We start from the raw sequence: 23772 nt of genomic DNA on the forward strand, positions 1-23772 counted from the left end.
TAAAAAGTAGTTAAATGTGAAAACTAGGCTAAGGCCTGTCTACATTTGGGCCTGTCTTAATTCTGAAAAGAGACCCAAAATTAGCAACGGTACCTACATAGCACGATTGTTAATACCCTAAACTAGGTTTCGAAACCAAATAATCAATTAACTAGAATTGGTTCTTTCGACAAAAAATATTTCTAAAAAGTCCTTCAAAGCTGAAGAGACGAATTGCTCTGAAATACGCCGTTCTTCCTTATTTACTTTTGTTACTTGAAAACGATCTTAAGCGTGACAACGACTTATAAATATTTTAAGAAACTCATCACTTTTGTACACTACTCTACACTTCACGTATGAGATCTTGCATGAATTTACTTTTTACGTTTAAGTTCAAATTACCAAATCGTACTAAAAATCACTAAATATTTTTGTCTGAACGCTTAGCAAATGTTACGACTTTAGTCTTATTAGGTATATAAGACTTAGGTATCAAAAAGCTAATAGCCTAGTAGTGTCCCAAGTGGTTCCAATATGGCAATAGGCTCGCTCCCTAATAGATGGGACAACATTGTTGAAACGGTGAAACGCGGGAGTAGTTCACACACCTCTATCTACACCCTCGGACATAAAAGTCATGACACTATTAATGTATGTATGTTTAGCGATTGGTAATTGATTCTATAGATAGGTAGTCGCTTAATGGTATTAGAACTCGTTATCTCAATCATCTCAATCCTCAGCTTTGAGAGATATGTTAAAGGTCAGTACCGATAGATGCCTTACTGTACTGTACTTATTACAAGTCTTTAATACCATGTCAAAAGTCTCTAAGCAGTTTGAAAAACCTTTGCCAATAGGTTTACACAACCTTAGCCTAAGCCACAATAGATCACTAATTTGTTATTCAGGTCATTACTTAGCGATAGACGAGTCTTCTCTTTGAGATAAAAAAATCGAATGTTTCACAGAGCAGTGTTGGCGGCTTAGTGCATTGTTTGTAGAAAGCTTGCATAATCTAGATGCACGGAACAGCCACTTCAATCCGCGCGATGAAGCTTTTGTTGCGAACTTTCAGATAAGCACTGCTTATGTTGTTGGACTACCTTGCTAATAAGAGAGGTATAAATATTTTGTGTTTGTTGCAACAAAAGTGTGACTCTTGTCTACGGGATTTTGATTTATTTGAAATGACTCTTTATAAACGTTTTAATATGAATTAGAATAGCAGGAAAAATAAAAATGGCCTATGGTGAAACGCTAAGCTTAGGTTTAGTTGCCTAACAGCTAACATTGCACCAAGAAAGTTTTAACAAAAAATATATTTTAAACCAGAGGTTCCCAACCTTTTCTTAGTCCGGGACCACTTTTATATTATTTTTGTTGGCGGGGACCACTATGTTAGTATATTAAAGATAAAGTGTATTATTCATCCTGAAAATTTTAAAGCCATTCGCGGACCACATTTTGATTTCCGCGGACCACTGGTGGTCCGCGGACCACCGGTTGGGAACCACTACTGCAGATAAATTCATTTGTAATATTTTTTCATTCATTTTGAAAATCTAGATTTTTTTATAAGTAGTTATTATAACATTTATATGCTAAACTATAAAAGTCTGATATTAAAAACAGTTTTCTTCCAACATTATGAAGTAATCAAAACCGCGAGAACAGCCCAAAATTCTTTGTTCAGCTAGTATTAACAAAGTAACAGCTAATTTGTAACTCAGAGCTATATTTTGCCGGGAATATTAAGAATTTTACCGAGAAATTCTCTATAGCAAATGCAGTTAGAGTTTGGAACTAGAATTAACTGCGACTAGCGAAATATACTCTAATTAGTCTTTCTAGGAAACTTCGGTACGGATGTGTAGTCGAAATGTAATTCGGTTTGAAGACCGCTCCTTGTGTGTCCAGTTGCAAAAGTTACCAGTGGCTTCCGAGTTTTAATCAAGACTTGAAAGCAAAAGTTTATTCTTGGCGTAAATGTCGATAAGATTTGAATAGACTTCATTGGTCTATAAAATCGAATTTGTACAGCAGTCGAATATACCAGTAAATCTTTGGAGGCAACAGCAGCAACAGATGGTAACAGCTTTACACTAAGTCAATACAAATACATTTAACAAGAAACCAAGACCAACATAGACGGATGTATTACAACTAAATATTATTTAGAAGTATTGAAAATTTTTTGTTAAATTAGAAGTCAAATAAAAAATCAATTGACACAAATACAAAGAAAAGTAGAAACCGTCTATGGATATGATATTTGAAATATACCAATGAAGATACCAATATCGCAAGGTCTATAAAATACCCGTTTTTTATTATAAATTTCTGCAATAAGAATATACACACTATCATATTATTATATAATGCTATTAGTGTTAGGTACAACCAGAAAATAAAGAATTATATGAATAAGCATATGAATCAAAACACACGAATTTCAAAACTCACAAAATTGTTTTATTCAAAGTTTTGTAGCAATTTTCATTGCTCGTGTAAATACTTTGTTCAACAATTCTCTCTTTGTAACAGTAACAGTACTGTAAGCGTTTTAAACACGACGTATTCAGGTAGGTGAGATGCGCACTTCGCTGGCCCTTTGTACCGTGCTCCGTAAATGTTTGATCATATGTTTACACTCACAAAGCTAAGGTACAGTTTGTAATTGCTGTTATTATAATTAAGTGTTAGTTGCAGAGCTCGGTAATTAAAGTTTTGCTACATTTTGTAAAACTTTTTTTTATTACTTTGCTTTGGTGTAGTAATACAGTCGTGCCAAAGTTTACACTTTTCAGATTTGCTGATGGAGTAGACTGTTGCCATATTACCATTTGTAGGACTCAATATCAAACATTAGACTCCTATTAAAATTAGTCGATGAAAAATTCAGTAAAACAGGAACCATTCAATTGTTAAAAGAGATTGATTGGATGAATCAGATAATTACAAACTATGTTTTGTAGACCTAAACGTGAAGATCTATAACAAACATACAGCGTAGACTGTTCATTTTCGCTTATATTTCGTGTTTTATTCCAACAACAATGCAATTTCAATCAGGTATCTAGTATAATTAAACGCACAACTTAAGACAACTAGATCTGCTCCATTTGATTAAGATGCCTTCAATCACTGTAAGAGCTGCAGCTTCCTCTAATGAATCGACGGAAACTTAGATAGATTTGAATAATTGAATCTCTTTAGGGATTATGCGAAAGATTGGAAATGAGGAGGATAAGGCTTTTTGAGGTGGAAATAATCTGAATATTAAGTTCGAGGTTTTGTGGAAATGAATATAAAATATACTTTTTTATTAGCTACAATTTTTTTTTATATTTTATTGTTACAGCTTGTTATTGCAAGTCATATTTGAACTAAAAATTTGATTGTAAAGCTATAGCAAAAATGGAATAATGGAAAAGAAAATCCCATAACTTATCACCAAACTTCCCTTCTGCTTTCAAGGTCTTTATTCTCAAGAAAAAATCAAGTAAAAAGTTTTATTTTCAACGGAAAATTGGAAGAAAAAAACACTTAAAAACCACTGAATCATTTACTACGCATTAGTCTACATCCCAGACGTTTACATTCTAAAACTTTTACCTACACTCAATCACAAAACACACCTTACTACCTTTAAAATAAGATCTTAAATCTCTTGGCAATATTTAATGGTTTCCCACCTCACCACTAAGGTGCGTTTAATTAGAAAACGGCGGCGATTACACGGCAAAGATCAAAGGTAACCCGAACCAGTAATGAACCCGCTCGAATTACTCGCCGAGATTCAGTTTCGTATCGACCAGCGAACTAAACTGGTATAACCACGAAAATTGCTTAATAGATTGTAAAGTAAACGCGAAAAAGTAAATTTTAAAGCCAAATTCCTTGTTTTTGACGTTTCCTGAAAAGTTTATCATCTTTAATCAATATATTATTGTTGTAGCCTGTTAATTCTACGACTCCATTTATGCACTGGCGATTAAGCTTCTGATTGTCTAGATAAATAGATAAGCAATAAGTCTAATGGATATTTAGTTCTTGTAAGCACTAGCATTCACTGAGAGGGCCTTCCCACATCACACTCGTGAACTCCTTTGGATACTAACCAATAACTCAACTAACCTAAAAACTAAAAAACTATAATCATACAATAAACCATCTGAATAAACAACAACTAGTTATATAGAGCGATAGAACGACCATTAGTAGATTAAACTATAATCTACCTATAAGACATCTACATTCACGTCATAGTTGAAGTTTTCCCGTCTCCCCGGTATTCCGGTCACGTTGGATTTCAAAACTTCCCTTTCCTTTCTTAACGATTGCTTGTCTACGTCACCAAGCGTATCGACGTTCTAAATGAATACCGACTATTGCCTACGTCACTCTCAATCGAAGTTACCGCGTTTGATGACGTAAGTTCTAATTTATAGGAAGGAAGATAGTAATTGAGTAGTTGTTAACTGAAAATGATTAAACTTTTACTTGTAAAATTTTCACCGAAAATGCACACTATTGCTCGCGCTATGTAATTGAGATTGAAAATGTTAATCTGAATTTCTGAAACATTACATTCGGCACTCATTTGATTCCAACGAAAATACGATATTGTGACTTCACTATACCGTATATCTATACAAAAATGCGTTTTTGACAGAAAGAGCAGCTAGCTAGTAGATTTGACTGGTAGTCAACTACCTTATTGAATTGGGAATGTCTGAGGACATTTCCGAACTTCTACATATTTTGTTTTAATATGCATAAGGAATGCCTGTATCCAGCAATATGTTAGAAGTCTTCTCACTGATAGTTACTATGATAATATAATGTTTGTATGTATAGCACAACAAACATATGGGGATTATTCGCAGCGAATTTTATACAAATATTTGTTTTTGCAATATGCGGGTTTAGAATTTCGAATTTGTTCGTGAAAATTTAATTGGCTAAAAAAAGAGTATTTTATGTGAAATGTTTTAGCTATCAAATTGATTTTAATTTATTGAATAACTGTATTATCGATGAGTTCAATTCCGTTTCACACATTATGATCGACTGGTTGAAATCTTTGGTTCAACGCCACCATTTTGATATTTTAATAGTATTACTTGTAAATATACTTTTAGAGCTTAGCGTATCGAAATCTTTAAATGTTATAGAGTAAGAATCAACTTACAATTAGGTATGTTTTATTGAAATCAATAGCGACTGTAGACGTTAAGTCACGTTCACAGTTTTAACAGCGGTATTATGAATCACATAAAAAATTATAATACCTAAAGTTGGCTATACTTGGGTATAAATATACATATTACTAATGAATAACAAACTCAAAGTACCCGGCAATTAATAGCTTAGGGTCTTAAGTAAGAAGAAATGCGACGTCTAACTTGTACAAGCCTTATGATTGTTGTGATAAAGAATAAGTAATATAACACAATATGCATTTATTAATATAGGATAAAATTGTAAACGCAATTATACATAAATTATGCTTGCTTAAACTTGCACTGTCCTTGGTGAGCTACATAAATGTAATTTATAATTCAAAGAGGCCTTGCAATTTTCTGTGTTCAAGTTACAAAATTTTCCCTAACATCTTAAGCATTCCACTGTAACTTAATCCTTACTTGCCGAAACTTCTTAAGAGAGAGTTGTCAAGTCAAATTGCGAATTCTCTTCACCTGCGCCGTATAAACTTTAACTAAGTATATAGCAGGTACCTATAAGTAGAGATACTGAGAGGTACTCTCTCCCTTCATCCATTTCAATGCAAAAATTCCCTTTCCTATGCTAACGCCGAGTCGGGACTTTAAAACGTCCCGTCTATGTACTTCTGTTATTAACCCTTTGGGAATATTTAAATACGTTATTTCGATTGACTTTATTTTAATTTTTGTATAATATGTTAATGCTTATGTGAAAAGTTAGGTACATAAGCCTTAATAAGACTATTCATAGGTAGGTATAGAAAATATTTATCAACGCAACTCTGCGTTCCATATTTAATGAGGTTACTGAATATAGAAAAAAATAAAATATAATTAATTATTCAGTTCCATAATATCCTTGTAAGAAAAATGTAAAACATTCCTTAGAAGTAGAAGCGTCATAACTTTCAACAAAGTCAGTCAGGAGGGCAGGGGCAAATTAACATAACATCTCATTAAGCTCTTATTTTTCCTTATACACTTTCTAAGCAAACAACGTCATATTTCCCACCCAAATAAAGTCAGCTAAATAGCTAACCAAACCGAAAAATAAACAATTTAATGCAGTACTGAAAACCTGACCTGAAAATGGCGGCCATCTCCAGAGACCAACGACGGTAATTAATCATTAAAACCTAAAAGCAAAATGGCTGAAAACGAAGCATTACATACACATACTAACTATTGCAGTTTTAATATTAGTTGCATAAAACATAAAGTTGGCGTCGACTGCAGATGGGATCAATAGAGCGCACTTGTTGCAGGGGCGGCGACCCGGGTTGCTATGACAACGGCTCACCTCTGCGAAATACTTGCTGATTGATTATGCTGCCCTGGTACCCAGCGGGTCAGATACAACGTGACTTGGCAGGATTGCCACCAAATTGAAAGTAAATGAGAGTGAAATAGTTTTGCGAATGTTGGAAGTTGGAAATGAATGCTATTTTCAATCGCAGGTTCTATGTATACGATTTACGAATAAACATCCGTGTAATGCATTGGATTAGAAATCAATAAATTCACTGGAACTATAATGAATAAAAAAAATGTCTAAAAAAATATGAAAAAGAAATAGGTGCAAACTAAAACAGCTTATTTTTCTTCATAAGGCCAAGCGTGAAATAGTCTGTTGCAAACTAGATAGATTTCATTTTATTCGCTCTCCGAAGCATGAGTACTTGAACGAAATAACCGTTCCGTGTATAAGGTAGGCCACGCCAAAAAGTCTATTTAATCTTACTAAAGGTAGGCAGGAAGAGCGTCACCTACAGAAATATGCCTCTCTTAAAATCTACTTTGTGATCCAAGACAAGTATTTTATTCTTAACGTAAGACTATAATAAGTTTTACGTGCATCTATTCTTTTCATATTTATCACCTTAGATGCAGTGTCTGTATAAGGACACGTAAATCTCAATCTGCCACGCGCTGTTGAACACTTTGACGTAATTATGAGCCGCATAACTGCACTACAAGGACTTGACACGGTAAGTTTCATCGCACACTATCGGGACTTGCATAAGATGTTTTTGAGAAAGTGAAGAGTAGCTTTCGTAGTGAGGCATTATAATTTGTTTTTAAACATCATACAACTAAGACAAATTGTACACTTAGATATTCTTATTAACTAAATATTCCTAAACAAGTTGACGGTAAGATATTTTTGACAGTTTAAATTCTTCTTAAATTAATTCATTGGTTTCATTATCTGTCAATGTTGTCAATTTTTCATAGGAAGCGAATAAAAAAGTGAAATAGAAGATTTTCTTTGATAAACTTTCGGCACTGAATTCTCGGTTTTTTGAAGATAGTAGCAGAAACTGTTGATAGATGTAAATTGAATGTAAGCTACACATCTATTATTTACGTATCCTATTTTATTTCATTAGCCAGGAAGCTCGTGAATCTTCTGTTAAGTAACTGAACCATAAAGAAGCTTCAATATCAGCAACAGTTTCTGCTTCTGTGCGGTCAATCTTAAAAGCTTTGTACCGTCCACAATCCGATTATATAAGTTGCATCGTCCATGATTGCTCCAGACTCGAGTCTGAAGTACACCAGCTAAATTGTACGTGACGTGCGAAATAACTAACATATACCCGTCTCACTCACTCACGTGTAATATCCGCTTTAAATTCAATCAATATTGTTAATGGTTTACATTATTACTTTGGAAAGTTGTGTTATTATCGCTGGAAAATTACACCTTCATCTTAAGGTTTTCGGCACATTGCCATTGTTTTTACCCGACTGCGCGACGCAAAGGAGGGCAATATAAAACACGTTGTCCATTTTCAAGAAAAAAGAAGAACCAAATTAATTTTCACGCTAGTGAAGCTGCGGGTGTCAGCTAGTATTCGTTTAAACTAGTTTAGTTTTATTCGACAGGTTTCGAATACAATACCATTGTTGGAAAACAGCAAACTATTTAATGCATTAATGAGAATATTTGCACAGGTTTAGGTTTTCATGAAGCGTTTAAAAATACATTTTCCATAACTCCTTAGCGAGTACACATAAATATAACAATTTCAAAGCAAAACTATGAATACAATAAATCATACTTTTGCGATCGCGATGGCAACGACCGTAATAGTGTATTAGTAGTCCCCAAATAACGACAATACAATATAGATGTTATAAGTTATAACAAGTTCAACAAGTGGGCACGTTGCCATTCATCATATCGAGTTAGCATCAAACACGATAACTATTCATTAACGCCTGCCACTTTATTTGACGGCTAACTTTAACGGAAATACTCGTTTACTTTTGGACGTATTGCTTGTAAAATATTGTATTTAGGTCACTATTTTTCATAAATTACTGTAATGTTGTTAGGTAATAGGAACATTGTAGAATCTTTCTGTCTTTGTTTTAAAAAGACAAAAAGATTATTATTACGGCAACGGCGCGCTATTTGTTCTGCACAATTGCAGGTCAACCTAGTGTTATTGGATAGGTGATAAAGTCACCTGAAGGCATAGCTTAACAACTGTTATTTTAATAACAGCAACCGGGCCTAGCAGCGTTGGCTTTCATTTTTCTGCCATGATCGTGTGCGATAAGGGACTAAGACTACACACAACTACAAATATGTATAAGCAATTACATAAGTCTCCTAAGTAAATAAAAAAAAACTTTTACTTTAAAACAAAGGTGTCTACATAGCAACTAACGTACTAACCCTATAATAAATAGTAGGTAAACTTGTGTGTCGTAAATCTATTAAGGTTAATCTATTAGCCGAGGCCTTAACCCTTCGCAGGGCTACTAACCTTACTGAATTAAGTGTTGTTTTCATAGTATATCATCTTTGTTTGGTAAAAAGGCAATTATGAATGCAATAGATTTTTTTGTCTCTGGAACATTTCGACTATAGAAACTGTACGCGGCATTTTCATGGTCACTTCGATTTTGATTTGATTTTATTGGACTTTAAGAATAATAATCTAAATGTAACAGTTAGCATAACAGAAACTCTATCCCCAATGTGATGGACTTTGCAACTAGTTTCCTCTTTACCTACATTCTAATTAAAAGGACCTCTGAAAATTACAAATTGATCTTCAAAACTCAGCATAATGTATGCAACATCAAGCCTTTGAAACAGGGCATGGAAGCGAAGCAAACACTCACTTGCATATCAAACATGCAGCTTAAAAAATTGATCAAAACATCGTCAAAACCGTTTCGCAATCATAATAATGTCCAACTAAATATCCGACCGGTTGGGCAACTAGTCGGCTGGCCTATATTAAAGTGGGTTACGTGTGATAACTAGGTATCGGCGATACAGATCGATGCCTGCAGTGCAATGACCCCTGACCTTCTGCTGCAACGCCCCGAACATGTTTGTAGAACAAAGGAATATAGCGCCCCGAAATTTGTATGAAAAATTTACTTTAAATTATCATCAATTTGTCACCTCTTTAATTAACCCTCTTAAAATTGTGATATTTCTATGAAATACTTATCCATATTGACAAACTTCAGAATTAACCTATCACCTTTTTCTTTCTTAAGTTCGGTCTGAAGCTTTGCGCGGCTATCGAGTTATAGAGATGCATAATAAGAAGGTGTCTTATGAAGCGCCGAAGCAAATACATATATTTAAATACATTCTTAGTATTTTTTTGTCACTACAAAACTGTGTCTTAATAAGCAACTAGCCTATAAGAAAGATTTTTACAGGTACTTTAAGAAAGTCTCAACCAAGGATTCATTAATTGTGTTTTTTATGAGAGTCAACCGCAGAACACCAAAGATCCAAAGCGTTAAAACAAACAAAAAATAAACAACCTTAGCGTTTTTATGGCCTTTGAATTTTGGCGTTTTTATGCAGCTCAAATGTACTCACCCGGCCGCAATACCCCAGTGTTGCGAAGCCGCATCAGCCGCATGATCGAACAGAGTTAATCCGACTAAGGCCACTGTAGGCGCTATCGTCAAAGGCGTCACGAACCGTAGAAACGAACCGATCACTCCGAAATATCCTGGAATTTGAGATACTGTTAGCCTGTTGAGCTTAATACGTAGTACCGAGAATTAACTGCATGTTTGGCGCAGGGGTTAACGTGGGCACCGCGCCGCAATAACCGTGGCGCCGGCTATGGTGGGTTTGAATCCCACCCAGGACAACGTGAATGTAAAACGTCGGTACTGGTTGTTGCCAATTAAGACAACAGTCGTTAAGCCACGTCAAAAGCCTTCGGGCGGCTTAAACAACTTTGACACTAGGTTGACCACTAACCATGCGATAAGAAGAAGAAGACTGCCTTTTTTGAAAACCATAACGAAACTGTATCGTTGGTAATTTTCCAACGGAAGGGGTGATATAAATGAAACACCACACCTACACCTAATGATATAAATTGTATCGAGCAGAAGTACCCTTTCCCAATTTCTAACAAGACTTAACTCCGCTTTCAGTATTTAGTCGATACTAGTTTGAGTTGTGAAGTAGTTAATTCACCTGGCTGAGGGCGTTGCATTGAGTGCCAGTAATATGTGGTTTCCACTTAACTGCACTCTCGTCTACTTTAACTAGTTACGCTTGCGAGCTTCGATTAGATCGCTACAAATACGTATACATATAGCAGGAATTCCATGTTTAACGAACAACTTGTGTGCAAATATTTTGATGCTATTTGAAGGTATATCTTCTTAGCACTAGTCTCTGCCTACCTCTATGGGAAAATCAAGCCTCTAGTATGTCAAAAACATATCTTGCTACACGTTACTAAATGAAATGTTGGTATGTACCATCAATACAACCCATCACCTAGTATAAGACAATTTTAGGCATGAAAGAAAACTCTTGCTTGTAAGACTAGTCTCATCATGAAATCTATTTTTACCCTCTCTCTAAAGCTCGATTAAGCAGAAATTAACTTGACCTACAAAGTATTTTTTCTATTATCGTCGTAGCAACGGCGCAGCGTAACATCAAGATAATTTCGTTACAAATGACTGCAGAGTAAAAACCCTTTGCTCCACGCAAAGGGTCGGGATATCACTTTGTTAGCACAACGCTCCGAGTTTTTCGTTTAACTGAATTCTCTTTTAGGGGGAACAAGGCTTGCGTAAGCTTTTAAAGTTGCTGCGCATTATGAATCTAAGTGGTTCCGTATTGTTTTGGTGTTATTGTACCGTTACATTTGCATATTGTAACTAGGTCGCGATAGATATACCTATCTATTTGCTATTTTGTTAAAAAAATAAACAAACCGAGAGAATATTAAATGATCGAACAGCGATTTTAGGGGTTTTTAGACCTACCAGATTATGACAGCAGTCAGTTATTTACAGAATATGCCGATAATGTTCAACATTATATTGACAGAAGACAATACAACAATTTATCCGTACATCTGTCAACATTAGAGTTTACTTAATCAACAACGTCAACATAATCGTAGAGAAACAGATCCCTGGCACTTACCAAATATCACTTGGAACAGCGCTGACACGGCTATTGCTCCAGACAGCTCACACATTCTACTGGTCCACACCTATAAAGACAGATCATTATTATTAACAGCTGAGTCAAAACTTTGGCTATCAGAGTGTTGGCTGCAATTATCGGTCATAAGGAAAGGTGACTGCTATGCACATTTCGGATTGAAGAACAACTTAGTATGATGTAAGAAGAAACTACTGCTATGAAATAGCACTGTAACTACTGGCATAAATAACTTTATGTTAGTCGTTTCAACAACTGAAAAGTGTCTCGACGCTAGAATTATTTCAAGATATTGAAAACGATATCTTTAGGAAGAAAAAACAGAAACCCTTTTTAAAAGAGAAGGGTAAACGCAAAAATATAGCAACTGTTTTTGATATAGCACGACTCAAAAAGCTAAGTAATATATTGTTAGCCCAAACTAAGCCATTCTATAGAATCCTATCTGAAGTAATCCACCCTATTAATACAAACTCAATAATTACCTAGTCGTACGTCGGAGTGGTATACACAGGAACCCACTCAGCGCATACAGAATGAAATGGATAAAGCTAACTGGCTGCAGCGTACCTGACGCATATCCTAATTGTGTTAGGATTTAACTAATATATGGACTCAAATAGAGAGTTGCGTTTCATGGAGATGGGAATTAAATTAAAGGGGATTCTGCTTTTGTTTTGGTTCGGAAAAAAGTACTTAACTACTACCATATGCAATGAAATAATGTAAAATACTATGTATTAAAAAAAAACCTACCTAGGTACTTTTACACCTAAATAATGAAAAGCCATTCTTTCCATCATTTGCCTTTATGTTAGTGCGTTCTAGGGACCCGATGGTACATGACTCAATATCAAAAGCTGTTTGATGTAAGGTCATGATGAACACGTTACGTGATGTTGAAACACAACTTAGCTTCGTATAGCTTAAGTAAGTTAGTTAAGCCCATCAATATATCAGCTCACCTCTCTCTGTCCATCAGAAGTCATAGCAGCCAAGTCCTCATCACTGGGACACTTCCACACCGGCAGATTGAGGATGGCCAGCGTTGGGACCAGGAACGAGATAGTCCCTCCTTGCACGATCGGGAGACGACAACCAAACGTGGTCTGTAGCCAAGTTACTAGGCCTGGTGATAAAATTGTACATGATTATTCTATCTTAAAAAATACAAATATCACTAAGCTTTCACCTCTACCTGATAACTGTTAGATTGATTATAAAGTGGAATGGACAGCTGTTTTCATACATTTGCTGTCACTTTATCTAGCAGACGGATTATCAGACACTTATTTCAAAGCTGTGACATTACTAAAATAAATAACAAAATGTAACCCATTATTGTCCCACTGTTGGGCAAGGGTCTCCTCCCGTAATCAGGGAGGGGTTAGGCCATTGCTTACTCATATTTATTTATTTACACTCTAACGCACACAAAAAAGGAACCAGAGCCAAAACAACTACTCGTGGATCACACTTATGTTTAAACGCGATTTTTCAATACTTACGCAGATACAAGGTATCGTAAACTCTCGTAAGATACACACTCCTACAATAATAATGTCCTCCTAGCCGATATGCGGCTCCGGCGGTCAGTTTCATTGAACCTGGCCAACTGTGCAGGAATTTGTTTATAGTGTCCAAGTGTGTGCACAATACACAGGTACACTCTCTATTCCATCACTCTCATAGTTTGGTGGGACGGATAACCGACACGACCAGTGAGAGGTCAGGCGCAGGACCGACGGCTTTACGTGCTCTCCGAGGCACGGAGGTCTTCGACCTCAACTTTCTAACTCCGGGCATTCTCTAAGAAATTCTTATCAGAAAATCTCAGAAAAGACTTTTTGGCCCGACCCAGGATTCGAACCCTCTCACCGCAACTCTCGCACCGCAGTCGCATATACTACCGACTGCGCCACAGAGGCAATAGACTCCTACAATATTATCCCGTTTTCCTATACGATTTCTATTAATTGGCAAATATTACTAACCCCTACCAAATATATCACACGTCCTGTACATAATGTCACGTAATGCACCCAAATCTACCTAAAAGTCATGTAATTAGTCTCTATATTACAAAATCATACAATCAAGTAGCACATAAAAATTCAACGCATGTACTACCAAGCTTGTTTCGCCTTGCCTCAGGCAGTGAAAGTGAAGTTAATATTGATCCACTACGAAACACTTGCATTGCCCTCAAACAGAACGTTATATTCGAGCACTTAGTCACCGGGGATGTAACTCAGTGGTAGAGTGTCTGCTTCGCATGCTGAAAGTCCTGGGTTCAAATCCCAGCATCTCCAAAACATGACACTTATAAGTTTTTTTGCGTGACGGTATAGTTTATATTATCACGCTATGACCACTGTGTCGTGAAGTCTTTAGTTCGATTCCCAAGCATAATCAATCATCGTTTTGGATGCGTTTGGACTTTTTGTCCTTTGTTTGTATGTTAGTAAAAGTTCCTGCGACACAAGAGCAATTATTAATGCTGAAGTTATACTTTTATTAAATAAAAAATTGTAGTTTAATTTTAATACACGAACATTTTGAAATCCGCCCTACAATTCATGTACTTACCATTAAAACTTACTAATTCGAAACATGGGATTTTATAATTTGCTAACACAAAAACGTTCATTGTTTTGCAGTTTTAAATTACCCACTATTAAAACGTTTCTACAAAAGAATTTCTCTTGAAATAAAAGCCAGTGTAGTGTGCGGTTGAAACGTGGAATAAAACAAACTTGTGTCATTGAGAAATGCTCCTCCATTCCTCGCTAATGACGTGTATCGCAACTTTCCACTGAGAGCAAACAATTTGTACTGCACGTTGCTATTACATTTGCTTCAGGCGTTCTGCTTCGTTCGTTCCGATCTCGGGTATCATAATAATATAAACTTCATATTATTTTTCTATTTTATAAACGTATATTCGTTTTGTTATTTTATTTACTTTCTTTAATGGAAACTGTATTAGAAGTAGAAGAATCTTCGAAGCAAATCTTTCGATAAATACAGATATAGCTAATAAGCTATCAGATTTGCTGCAATACATACATTTGAATTTGAATCAAATGTGGCTTTGGTAGTTGTCCCGGTACAATTTTTTAGAGTAAATACTAAAATTTATTTTAAAATATACCAAGGTAAGTGTATTACTCGACCCCGCTGTAATTAAGTTAAGTAAAGCTTACAATTTTAATTGAAGTTCGTGTTTCCACATATTTTTCGATGCATTCGTTGTACACGCACAGAATTGGAGCACAATTTTGATTAACTTTTTGCATTTGTTATTTACGTATGCGATATGAATAAAGAATGTTGTACAATTTTCAAATAGATATGAGTTTTGCAACCATTCAAGCGCGCATTCGTATGCAATGCGCGAATATTTTGTAAAATATTTTCAGTTTCATATGTCCCATTGTTTATTGTGATATTTCAGTGCAATCAAGAGAAGAACGCGAAGATCTGTAAATATATCACTATATTACAAACAACAAAATGATAAGCATCCATTTTTCATGAATATTGTAAGACAAGCTTAGTAGATTACTTAAATATTTTTTTTAGGTATATTTGCTCGAAAATCGATTGCACCAATTGGTTTTTTTTAGTAGGTTAACTAAGTTACCTCCTTAACATAAGTTTAAGGACATAGTTAAACTACTTTTAAGTGTTAGTAAATACTTTTACAAATTAAGCATTCTACAATACCATAAACGGCATGTTATAAAAGTGAATTAGCACGTACTAACGATATTTACTAAAAAACATTGTTTTTTTCTTTCTGAAAATTCGCACCGTTATTCCCGAACACACCGTGATAGCAAATACCCGTATTCACGTTCGCAAATATTTCCACAAAAACTGTGTAACGTAAAAATACAGGTCTAAAACACAGATAGAATAGTATCCATATCACGTACCTCCCTATTATCAGGCTTAGAGCCTCGTATAAATTAGCTGCTTAAGAAAATATTTAACACACTTTCTCGGCCACACCTGTGGCCGGTGGCGATCGATACACCCTCTGTAAACCACCTATTATAGTAAGTTAGGTTTATACTCGCGAAAAAGATAGTTCAATGACACTTGGAAGCTTATTTGAGATCTAGGTTATTATCAAAAACTAGCTTACGGCCGCGACTTTCTCTGAGTAGAACGCGTAGCATTTTTGTAGCAAACAAGAGCATTGACTGTCTCCGTGGAACAGTGGTTAAGGTCGCCATGCCGCTACTATTGCGTTGCGAGGTCGTGGGTTCGATTCCCACACGGAACAATTGTCTGTGCGATCCAGAGATTGTTGTCTCAGGTCTGGTTGAACTTTGTGTCCGTTATTTTTATGTTTGTTAATGTTCCCGCGACACGCTTTTTTATAAATAAAAAGTAAAACAGGGTTTCCGTGGAACTATCACCCTGTCAACATAGGTTCATATGTTTTTACGTAAAAGAAGGGCAAACAAACAGACATACCCTAGCATTTATGTAACGTTAGTATTGTAGTACTGTAACGTACTCAAAGTTAATTTCCTCTCCTTGATTTATCATTTAGGAAGTATTAAATAATAGTGCAATAACTACTGCAACTATACAAGATAAGTTATCAGTGCATTATGCGGTTTATTGGATCATAAACTTTACAGCTTGTACGTCCTACGTCATTTGTACTAGGAAGTTTGTTCTACGTTTAGCTAGTATTAGAGTAATGCAGTCGATGCGATGTTTACTCTCTTATGTTTATGCCGCCCTGGTACAAATGCAATTTTATCTTGAAATGCAAATACGGTTTTCTAGCTGTGGAATCCAAGATATTGGTTTTGCTTTATGTGATCGGGTGAGAGGTATAAATGAGGTATTTTGCTTGAAATTTTAAATACTTGGAGTGCGACTATTATCGTGCGATAATGTATTTTGAAGGCCCCAATCTACCTCCATCTTCACTCTGCATCTACTGGTACCTACATTTTAAGTAAAAATGTAGTCAGAGACAGAAAATTATGACGTGTTATTTCAGAGATGGGTAGATATTTTTTTACTCTCGCGACTTGTTAAACAAATAAGGTACAATAAGTTTTCAATTGCACAGATAGAGCTGTTCTTCTAATAATATAATACCTATATGTCTAAGTATATCCGTAGTCAGGGCACTTACCAGTAACAAATATCATAGTAGAAATGATATTGGATCTGTCGGGGTCAGTCTCCGCCATACACAGCGCGGGACACAGGATGAATGGGATCGCCACTATGGCGCCGATCATTGTTAAGTAATGCTGGGGACAAATAAGGACATCATTAATATTTTTATATACTTTCTTATAGTTTTAATAATTCTATTGGAATAAGTAGAAATGTTTTAACTACATCAAAGGAAAATGAACATCTGAAACACCGTTTTTGTTAAATAATCGTACACGAAACCCAGTAAGAGTTCCAAGGCAGTAGCATCACATACATTGCTAGTTAGTCCATAGAAGCAGTTTATAACTCATAATTTATCTCTACGACAATCAATTTGAATGAAGTAATCATTATTTTTTTCATTCATTCGTTAATTGAATAAAACTAATTGAGAGATAAATATAAAATAAAGAATCAATAGCACTCTTAAAACTTCAATTTGTAAGAGAAATAAACCTCCGCTAGTTCAGGCAAGCCAATCAGCGGCATGAAACAACTCTCGGCTTCAAGTATCTATTGCAACAAGCACCCTTCACTGAACACTCATTATAACTTCACTTTAAAACAACGTTCGTTAACATCTCGATACTGTTTCTTCTCTTTGGCATAAATAACAATTTTTACCTACTTAGGCCCTAGGATTTTTTTCTCATTTACACTAATCTTGATGTTTTGGACAGATATTTCATACATCATCATAGGAAGTCGTCTTCATGGCTGTATAATTCCTAAGATATTAGACGATTGAAGACAGCTTGTATGCAGAAATTCCAGTTTATCTAGGTTCATGCGATTGAGATTCAGAAATTGACATTATCCGTGATTTAAATACAATTTTCTTACGTTCGCGAAAAAAGAGCTAAGTTAATGACAGTAACATTGTATTGAGTAACATCCCAATAGTGTTCAATTGATATAGTTCCACGTTTCCTTTCATCAAATATGTATTTGGTTTGCAGTATTTCGAAATACCACATTAAATACGTATAAGCACCTATGTATTTTCTTTTATAAAAATAAATAAACTCGTCGTATTATCACTTGTCTTATTTTTTCAAAAACCACACCTAAAATAAAAACGACAAAAAATAAATAGAGTAGTACATTGCAGAAGTTAGAGGTCATTGAACTCTTTTATCTTAAAAACATTACCATATAAATGCACCTACATCTATTGACACACTATAACGCTCTCGTAACTTGTGTCAAATATAATGATCTTATTTGTTCTAAATAAAAGTATTTTAACGACCGGTTAGGTGATAAAAATATTGGTTAGTTACTTAACTACAGTATGTAACTTGATACAATGTATATTAATTACCTGTAAAGCCATAAAGATGCACAGATACCATGGTGGTACATCGTCGATGCCGTATGTGACGTTGCCTTTTCTTTCATTCTCCTGTTCTCCTTCAGCTGCCTAGAATTGTGTTAAGACATATTACAGCTTAATTTTTCTATAAATTAGATACTTTTACCTAGATTGGTCACTACTGATCCTACGCGAGACTATAAGAACTATAGAATAACATCGGTTTCGCCGCATGTTTAACTTAATTTTGCTGAATAACCAATTAAATTTAAGAAACATAGGTATGACAATTACTCAACTCAAGTACTTGAAGGGGTGCCTTGGCATTAAGAATTAAGCACGGTTTACCTATTTGTTCGATGTTAGAAGTTAGAAGGCTTGATACTTTTTGATGTACGGTGTCAACATTCAGATTTACTGAAGAAAGCCTAAGGAACACATCTCACTGCATCATCAACAGTCCTTTAAAATGTTGTATATTATGGTTAAAAATATAGACACTAATTTGGATAACGTTTTATATCTGCGTGAAATCCGATACAAACTTGAAATATTATTTCCTTGTCTCGTACCTACTTGAAAATTTAGTTTGTCTGTCATTGGAAAATACCTAACGTTATGTGTAAACATAAACATATTAGTTTTCATTAGCGAGTAAGTGCGACTTCCAGCCGTGATACAAACTATGTACAATTGTACCATGTAACACTATGTGCGATGATCTGATAAATATTTATCTTTTTAACGACATAGAGTAAGATTATAAGGTGACTTTAGTTAAAGGACGTAGAGAAAAAAGGTTGTCGACATTCATCACTTATTTCGTTCTAGTTACAGAATAATTGCTGCAGTTTATTAATATCAATATCATTCATTTAACTTCTGAATTGTCAGACCAGTTAATGCAATCATTCTCCATACTTTCTTCTCTTCCTCCACACTTTGCTATGCATCACTCTTGGCAGGCCAATTTCTTACACAATTAAGTATTACATGTTTTAGGTTATAAACTTAGGTACAAGTTTTATCTTAGTTTATACTCAAGTAACAAACAATAAACCCATACCTTATCACTTACAACACTATATGAACACTCACTCTTACTCATATTTTCATTATAAAACTGCTACAAAATGATTCAAATGGTATAACATTGAAATCTGCACTGACCTAATGAATTGCATTGCTTGCAATATGACCTGCAGTGACGTATGTCAACAATTATGTACTTGGTACATTTTTACTATGCTCTTATCGCAAATCCAAGGTGTAATGTAATGTGACCATGACGTGTGTGTGTGTGTCCACTATAAGATTTTTTCTCATATTTTGTGTTAGCTGACCATTATGTTGAATAATGTCTACAACTATGTCCAGCAGATGCTTTAATACAAATTGACGATTTGGGAATAATATATATTAGATCCTGGAAAAATCACACATTTAAAATAAACGCCGGTTACTTAACTGGCGTCTATGATTTATTTCATTGACCTTTTAAACCGAGATTAACATTGTAGAGTATGGAATAGGTTCATTTTTATGTACACTACGTTTTAACCGGAAATGCACTGAAAATTCGAATCCAGTTTCCTTGTTAAAACATGCATTTATGATGTTTTTTGTCTGTCGATATTAAAATTTGTTACTAACTCTACTTCTGTTTTACTGACACGCTAACATTGTCTTAAATTTTGGTAGAGACTAGTCTAGACTATTAAAATAGCACGTGAAAAGACCGAAACAATTTGTAAATAAAAACTAAAAATAGCAATAACACTTCACGGTGATATAATAACATGCGGTTATTTCATGGTCATCATTTTAGCCACAAATATAGCCATATATTTGGTCGCCACTCGCTAGGCTTGTCTCATCAAAACCAAGGTGTTTACTCATTGTTCCTAAGACAATACTTTCTGAAACCACTACAGGGGAAAATATACTTTATTTTAATAGACATAAAGGTGGTATTTCGTGGTTTTTTTTTTAACAAGATGGTTAGCAAGGTGAAGCAATATTCGATGGGAAAGCAAATAATAAATATGATCCTTCTTCTATTTTTCGGTAAAAGTATTTATTTTCCGATGAATTATGTGACGTGAAACTATGTATTGTTTGCTAAAGGTTTGTGGGTTATTTGTGGGTTCCATTGATTGTTTCATGTCCATAATGTTTAGTTATATCATACAGGATTTATTGACACGTATTTTCTACGACACTAGTGTAACCGTATGCGCTACTAATCTAATTGAATCTAATTTACACTTTCCATAATGAAAACAACCATTCTTCTGGAGCAATCAGGTAAAATGGTTTAAAAACACTTGTTCTTTCTTTCATTTAGAAAAGAGCTTAGTCTTTCGACATAAAAGACGATCCACGTTAACAAAACTACGGGGCAACAATAATTAAGTACTTACTATCACTTACTATACTAGATCCACAGAGAATTTTTAGTTATGTCGAAACGTCTAATTTATTCACACAAAGTTATATCATCTTATTAGATGCAGGCATGCATATTTAGATATCATAACTATCATGATAACGTAATAAGCTACCTCTCAGGGCTAAGTATGCACTCGATAATGACAACTATTATTAGTTAATACGTGGGCCACTACTTATATTTTGAGCCTAACTATGAAAAACGGTAAACGTGTGAGTGAAAACTACTTTATCGTGTTCTCGGGTATTCTTATGCATGATCTAGATAGATTTTTATCCGATCGAAATATTTTTTTAATATTTTTTTTTCTTTCCGGAAGACCCCTCAAAAACAAGGTGTTTAAAAGCATAACCTGTTTCTTGAGGCGATGAAAAATCAATGTTTACGATATTTATTTTTGATGTTTTGGATCTAAATAAAGTTATTTGATGTCAAACTGTAACGGCATTACGAGAAACTCATTAATTAGTTTTTTTCGTGCACATAATAGCCGGCTGTTTAGCGAGATGCGTTTCGGCCGGCATTGATTTTATTGAGCTCGACCTGTAAGATTTTGTGATTTTTCCATATTTTAAACCAGTCTTTAGGTAAATTTTTGGTTGTAAATCAATAAGAATTAACCATTCTGCATTTTTATAAAGACACTTTGTGCCGTTATAAAGTTTTTATAAAAAATCAAGGGACCATTTGTTCCGAAGTGCTTCATGCGCGAATATTTTTTTCTGGATTTGGTTCATCATAAAGCGTCCATAAAGTCGATTGGTGTTTATTTTTGGGCTCATGCGCATTAAATCCTAGATCCCTGTTTTATCACAATTTGATACACGTATTTTGAAGCCAAACGATGGACTTTTCAAGCATTTGTTTGCACTAATCGGCGGGAGGACCTTCTCGAATTATTGTAAAAAAAAATTGGTTCAGTTAGAAAAAATCTTCTAATCGGAAATGTTGTTACCCAATATTTTATATCTAAGAGTGGAAATAATGTTGAGGATTGTGTCATTCAATTCTTGTATCAGGAAACTAAAATGCATAATTAATTTTCGCACAGCATCAATTTTTCCGGAGACAACTGGTGACCTTTGACGACCTTCAGGAATTTCATTGGTGATGGAAATATAATCATAATAGAACTCTATTTATTGGCGTTTTAAATTTTCAAAGGATCAGACTTAACACCAAAATAATAAATAAGTCGATATAGACACGACTGTTTCTATCAGTCACGTCGAAACTCGTAAAAAATATTTGCACGAAAATGTTAACATCCTAATGCCATTTTCCCGCACACTTACAATTTTCGATCGACGATATTGAAAATATTTTCAGCGCAGATTTCAAAACTTTCTTAGGAATGTAGTAGTCAAAAAGACCAAACTTTACGATAAAAACGCCAAATGGGGTCTAAAACAATCAGATTCGTCAAGGCTCAAAATATAAATAGTGACCTAAGTACTATAGAGATACTGTCTACTTTTACAAGACGGAAAGTTTTTCTGTTGTCTACATAGCCTACGTTAGGTTGCTACGGAAATACAGAACGTTTTAATCCAACAGTCTTTCGACAATTCGCATACATTTAAATCGCTTTGGCCTATGTAAGATTGTTATGTATCAACTTTAAAGGCTACTGTGGCATACGCTGCTAATCATCTGATTACGGGTTAGATTCCCCGCGCTAGATACTTATTTATTTTCAAGGAGTTTTCTGTTAGCAAACCCTCCCGGCTTATCACGACTTTAGAACATGATACGTACTTACTATGATTATTATAATACTTAAGGAAAACCTTAAACTGTTGTAAATGGTTTTAGGTAAAAGTAAAAAGCAGAACTTACCGAATTATTAAATTCTTCCTCCACACCAATAGGGATATTCGTTATTGGTATTGTGTGCACCATCTTCCGACTATAATTACGAAAATGTAATAAATATCTAAATAAAAAGGTATAAATATATTATTATGCTATCTCAAGATTTTGTTACATAGAATATAACGAGAAACCGACAGCCATAATAATTAAACACCTAGATATCTTATATATCATAGTTTTATTTCAATGGTGTATTCATTGAGATGCAACAATAAAAGCGAAATAAAACAGAACCCATTAACATCAAGGAGTTAGCTGTAACAGAGTTATTTGGAAATCTAACAAAACTACCAGCTACTATTGTAAAGGATTTATTGTGAAGGAATATTATTTTCAGAAACCACACAATAGTTCATTGTTATTGTTTACAGGGACACCACATAAGAGATAAACGAAAATGATTAACTAACTATTGCCTTATTACAGCAAAATCTAAAATCTTGTTAATAATCTAGTTAATATCGACGGTCCCTACGTACAATAACCTAATTGCAAAACGCAAATTTTACAGGAGAGCGGTTTGAAGTTTCAAACACTTGTATCTCAAGTTCTATCAATCGCAGAGCTATGAAATTTTGCACGAAGTCTTTATTTGTTGTCTTTTATGAGAAAATAAAATAAAAACGTTTAAATATATTCAATTAATGTTCCATTGGTCACAACCGTCGTTTTAGATCGGAAACATTCCGACTAGCATTTACCTAAGTGGTACTTACTGATCTTTACATGGGGGATTGAACAACGATCTAAATTGTAACTGCCTTTTACTAAATTTTACGTTGAGTATAATATTAAATTACGGTGTTTTCATACTGGAAGCCATGAGGTATGGGTTGATAATAAAATAAAAAGAAATATTTTATAAACTTTTTTTATTAAATTCACAATAGGCAACCTTTTTCTTCATCATAGAGATATAAAATATTACATAGTAATAATATTGAGCAATCATAATTAGGTACTTGTTGAATATGGTTGCTCGAGAAAAATGTTTCAAGTATACATCAACACTTCCAAAGAAGGAATATGAAGCGGAGATCGAGAAGGATCAAGAAGCATACACGTTAATATGCCTTTACTTAGAATCTCATCTCTATCCGTATGTTCAAAATCTTACTTACGCAAAAGAAGTGTGGGATGCATTGATAATAATTTTTGAAGACAAGGGAATAAATAGGCGCATAACTCTGATGAATTGTCTCTTGGATGAGAAGCTGGAAAACCACCGATCTGCTGTCATGAGTCACGCTCAAAA

At 34.6% G+C, this 23772-nt stretch overlaps 1 protein-coding gene and 1 non-coding gene across 2 annotated transcripts in view; one reads left to right on the top strand and one right to left on the bottom strand.

Annotated features, from left to right (window-relative positions):
- LOC142975138 (solute carrier family 23 member 2) overlaps nt 1-23772 on the bottom strand; it is a 35914-nt gene that overhangs the window by 9424 nt on the left and 2718 nt on the right. The window contains exons 2-7 of the mRNA XM_076117839.1: nt 22482-22551; nt 18200-18298; nt 16847-16967; nt 12645-12808; nt 11659-11728; nt 10075-10210 (exon numbers count right to left, since the gene is read on the bottom strand). Of these exons, the coding sequence (XP_075973954.1) occupies nt 10075-10210; nt 11659-11728; nt 12645-12808; nt 16847-16967; nt 18200-18298; nt 22482-22544 (653 nt within the window). The 5' untranslated portion in view covers nt 22545-22551. The remainder of the gene's footprint in view (nt 1-10074; nt 10211-11658; nt 11729-12644; nt 12809-16846; nt 16968-18199; nt 18299-22481; nt 22552-23772) is intronic.
- On the top strand, nt 13920-13991 carry TRNAA-CGC (transfer RNA alanine (anticodon CGC)). The gene has a single exon. It is a non-coding gene; the product is annotated as a tRNA-Ala (tRNA).

This window comes from Anticarsia gemmatalis, chromosome 8, assembly GCF_050436995.1.
Source record: "Anticarsia gemmatalis isolate Benzon Research Colony breed Stoneville strain chromosome 8, ilAntGemm2 primary, whole genome shotgun sequence".
NCBI classification, from domain to species: domain Eukaryota; kingdom Metazoa; phylum Arthropoda; class Insecta; order Lepidoptera; family Erebidae; genus Anticarsia; species Anticarsia gemmatalis.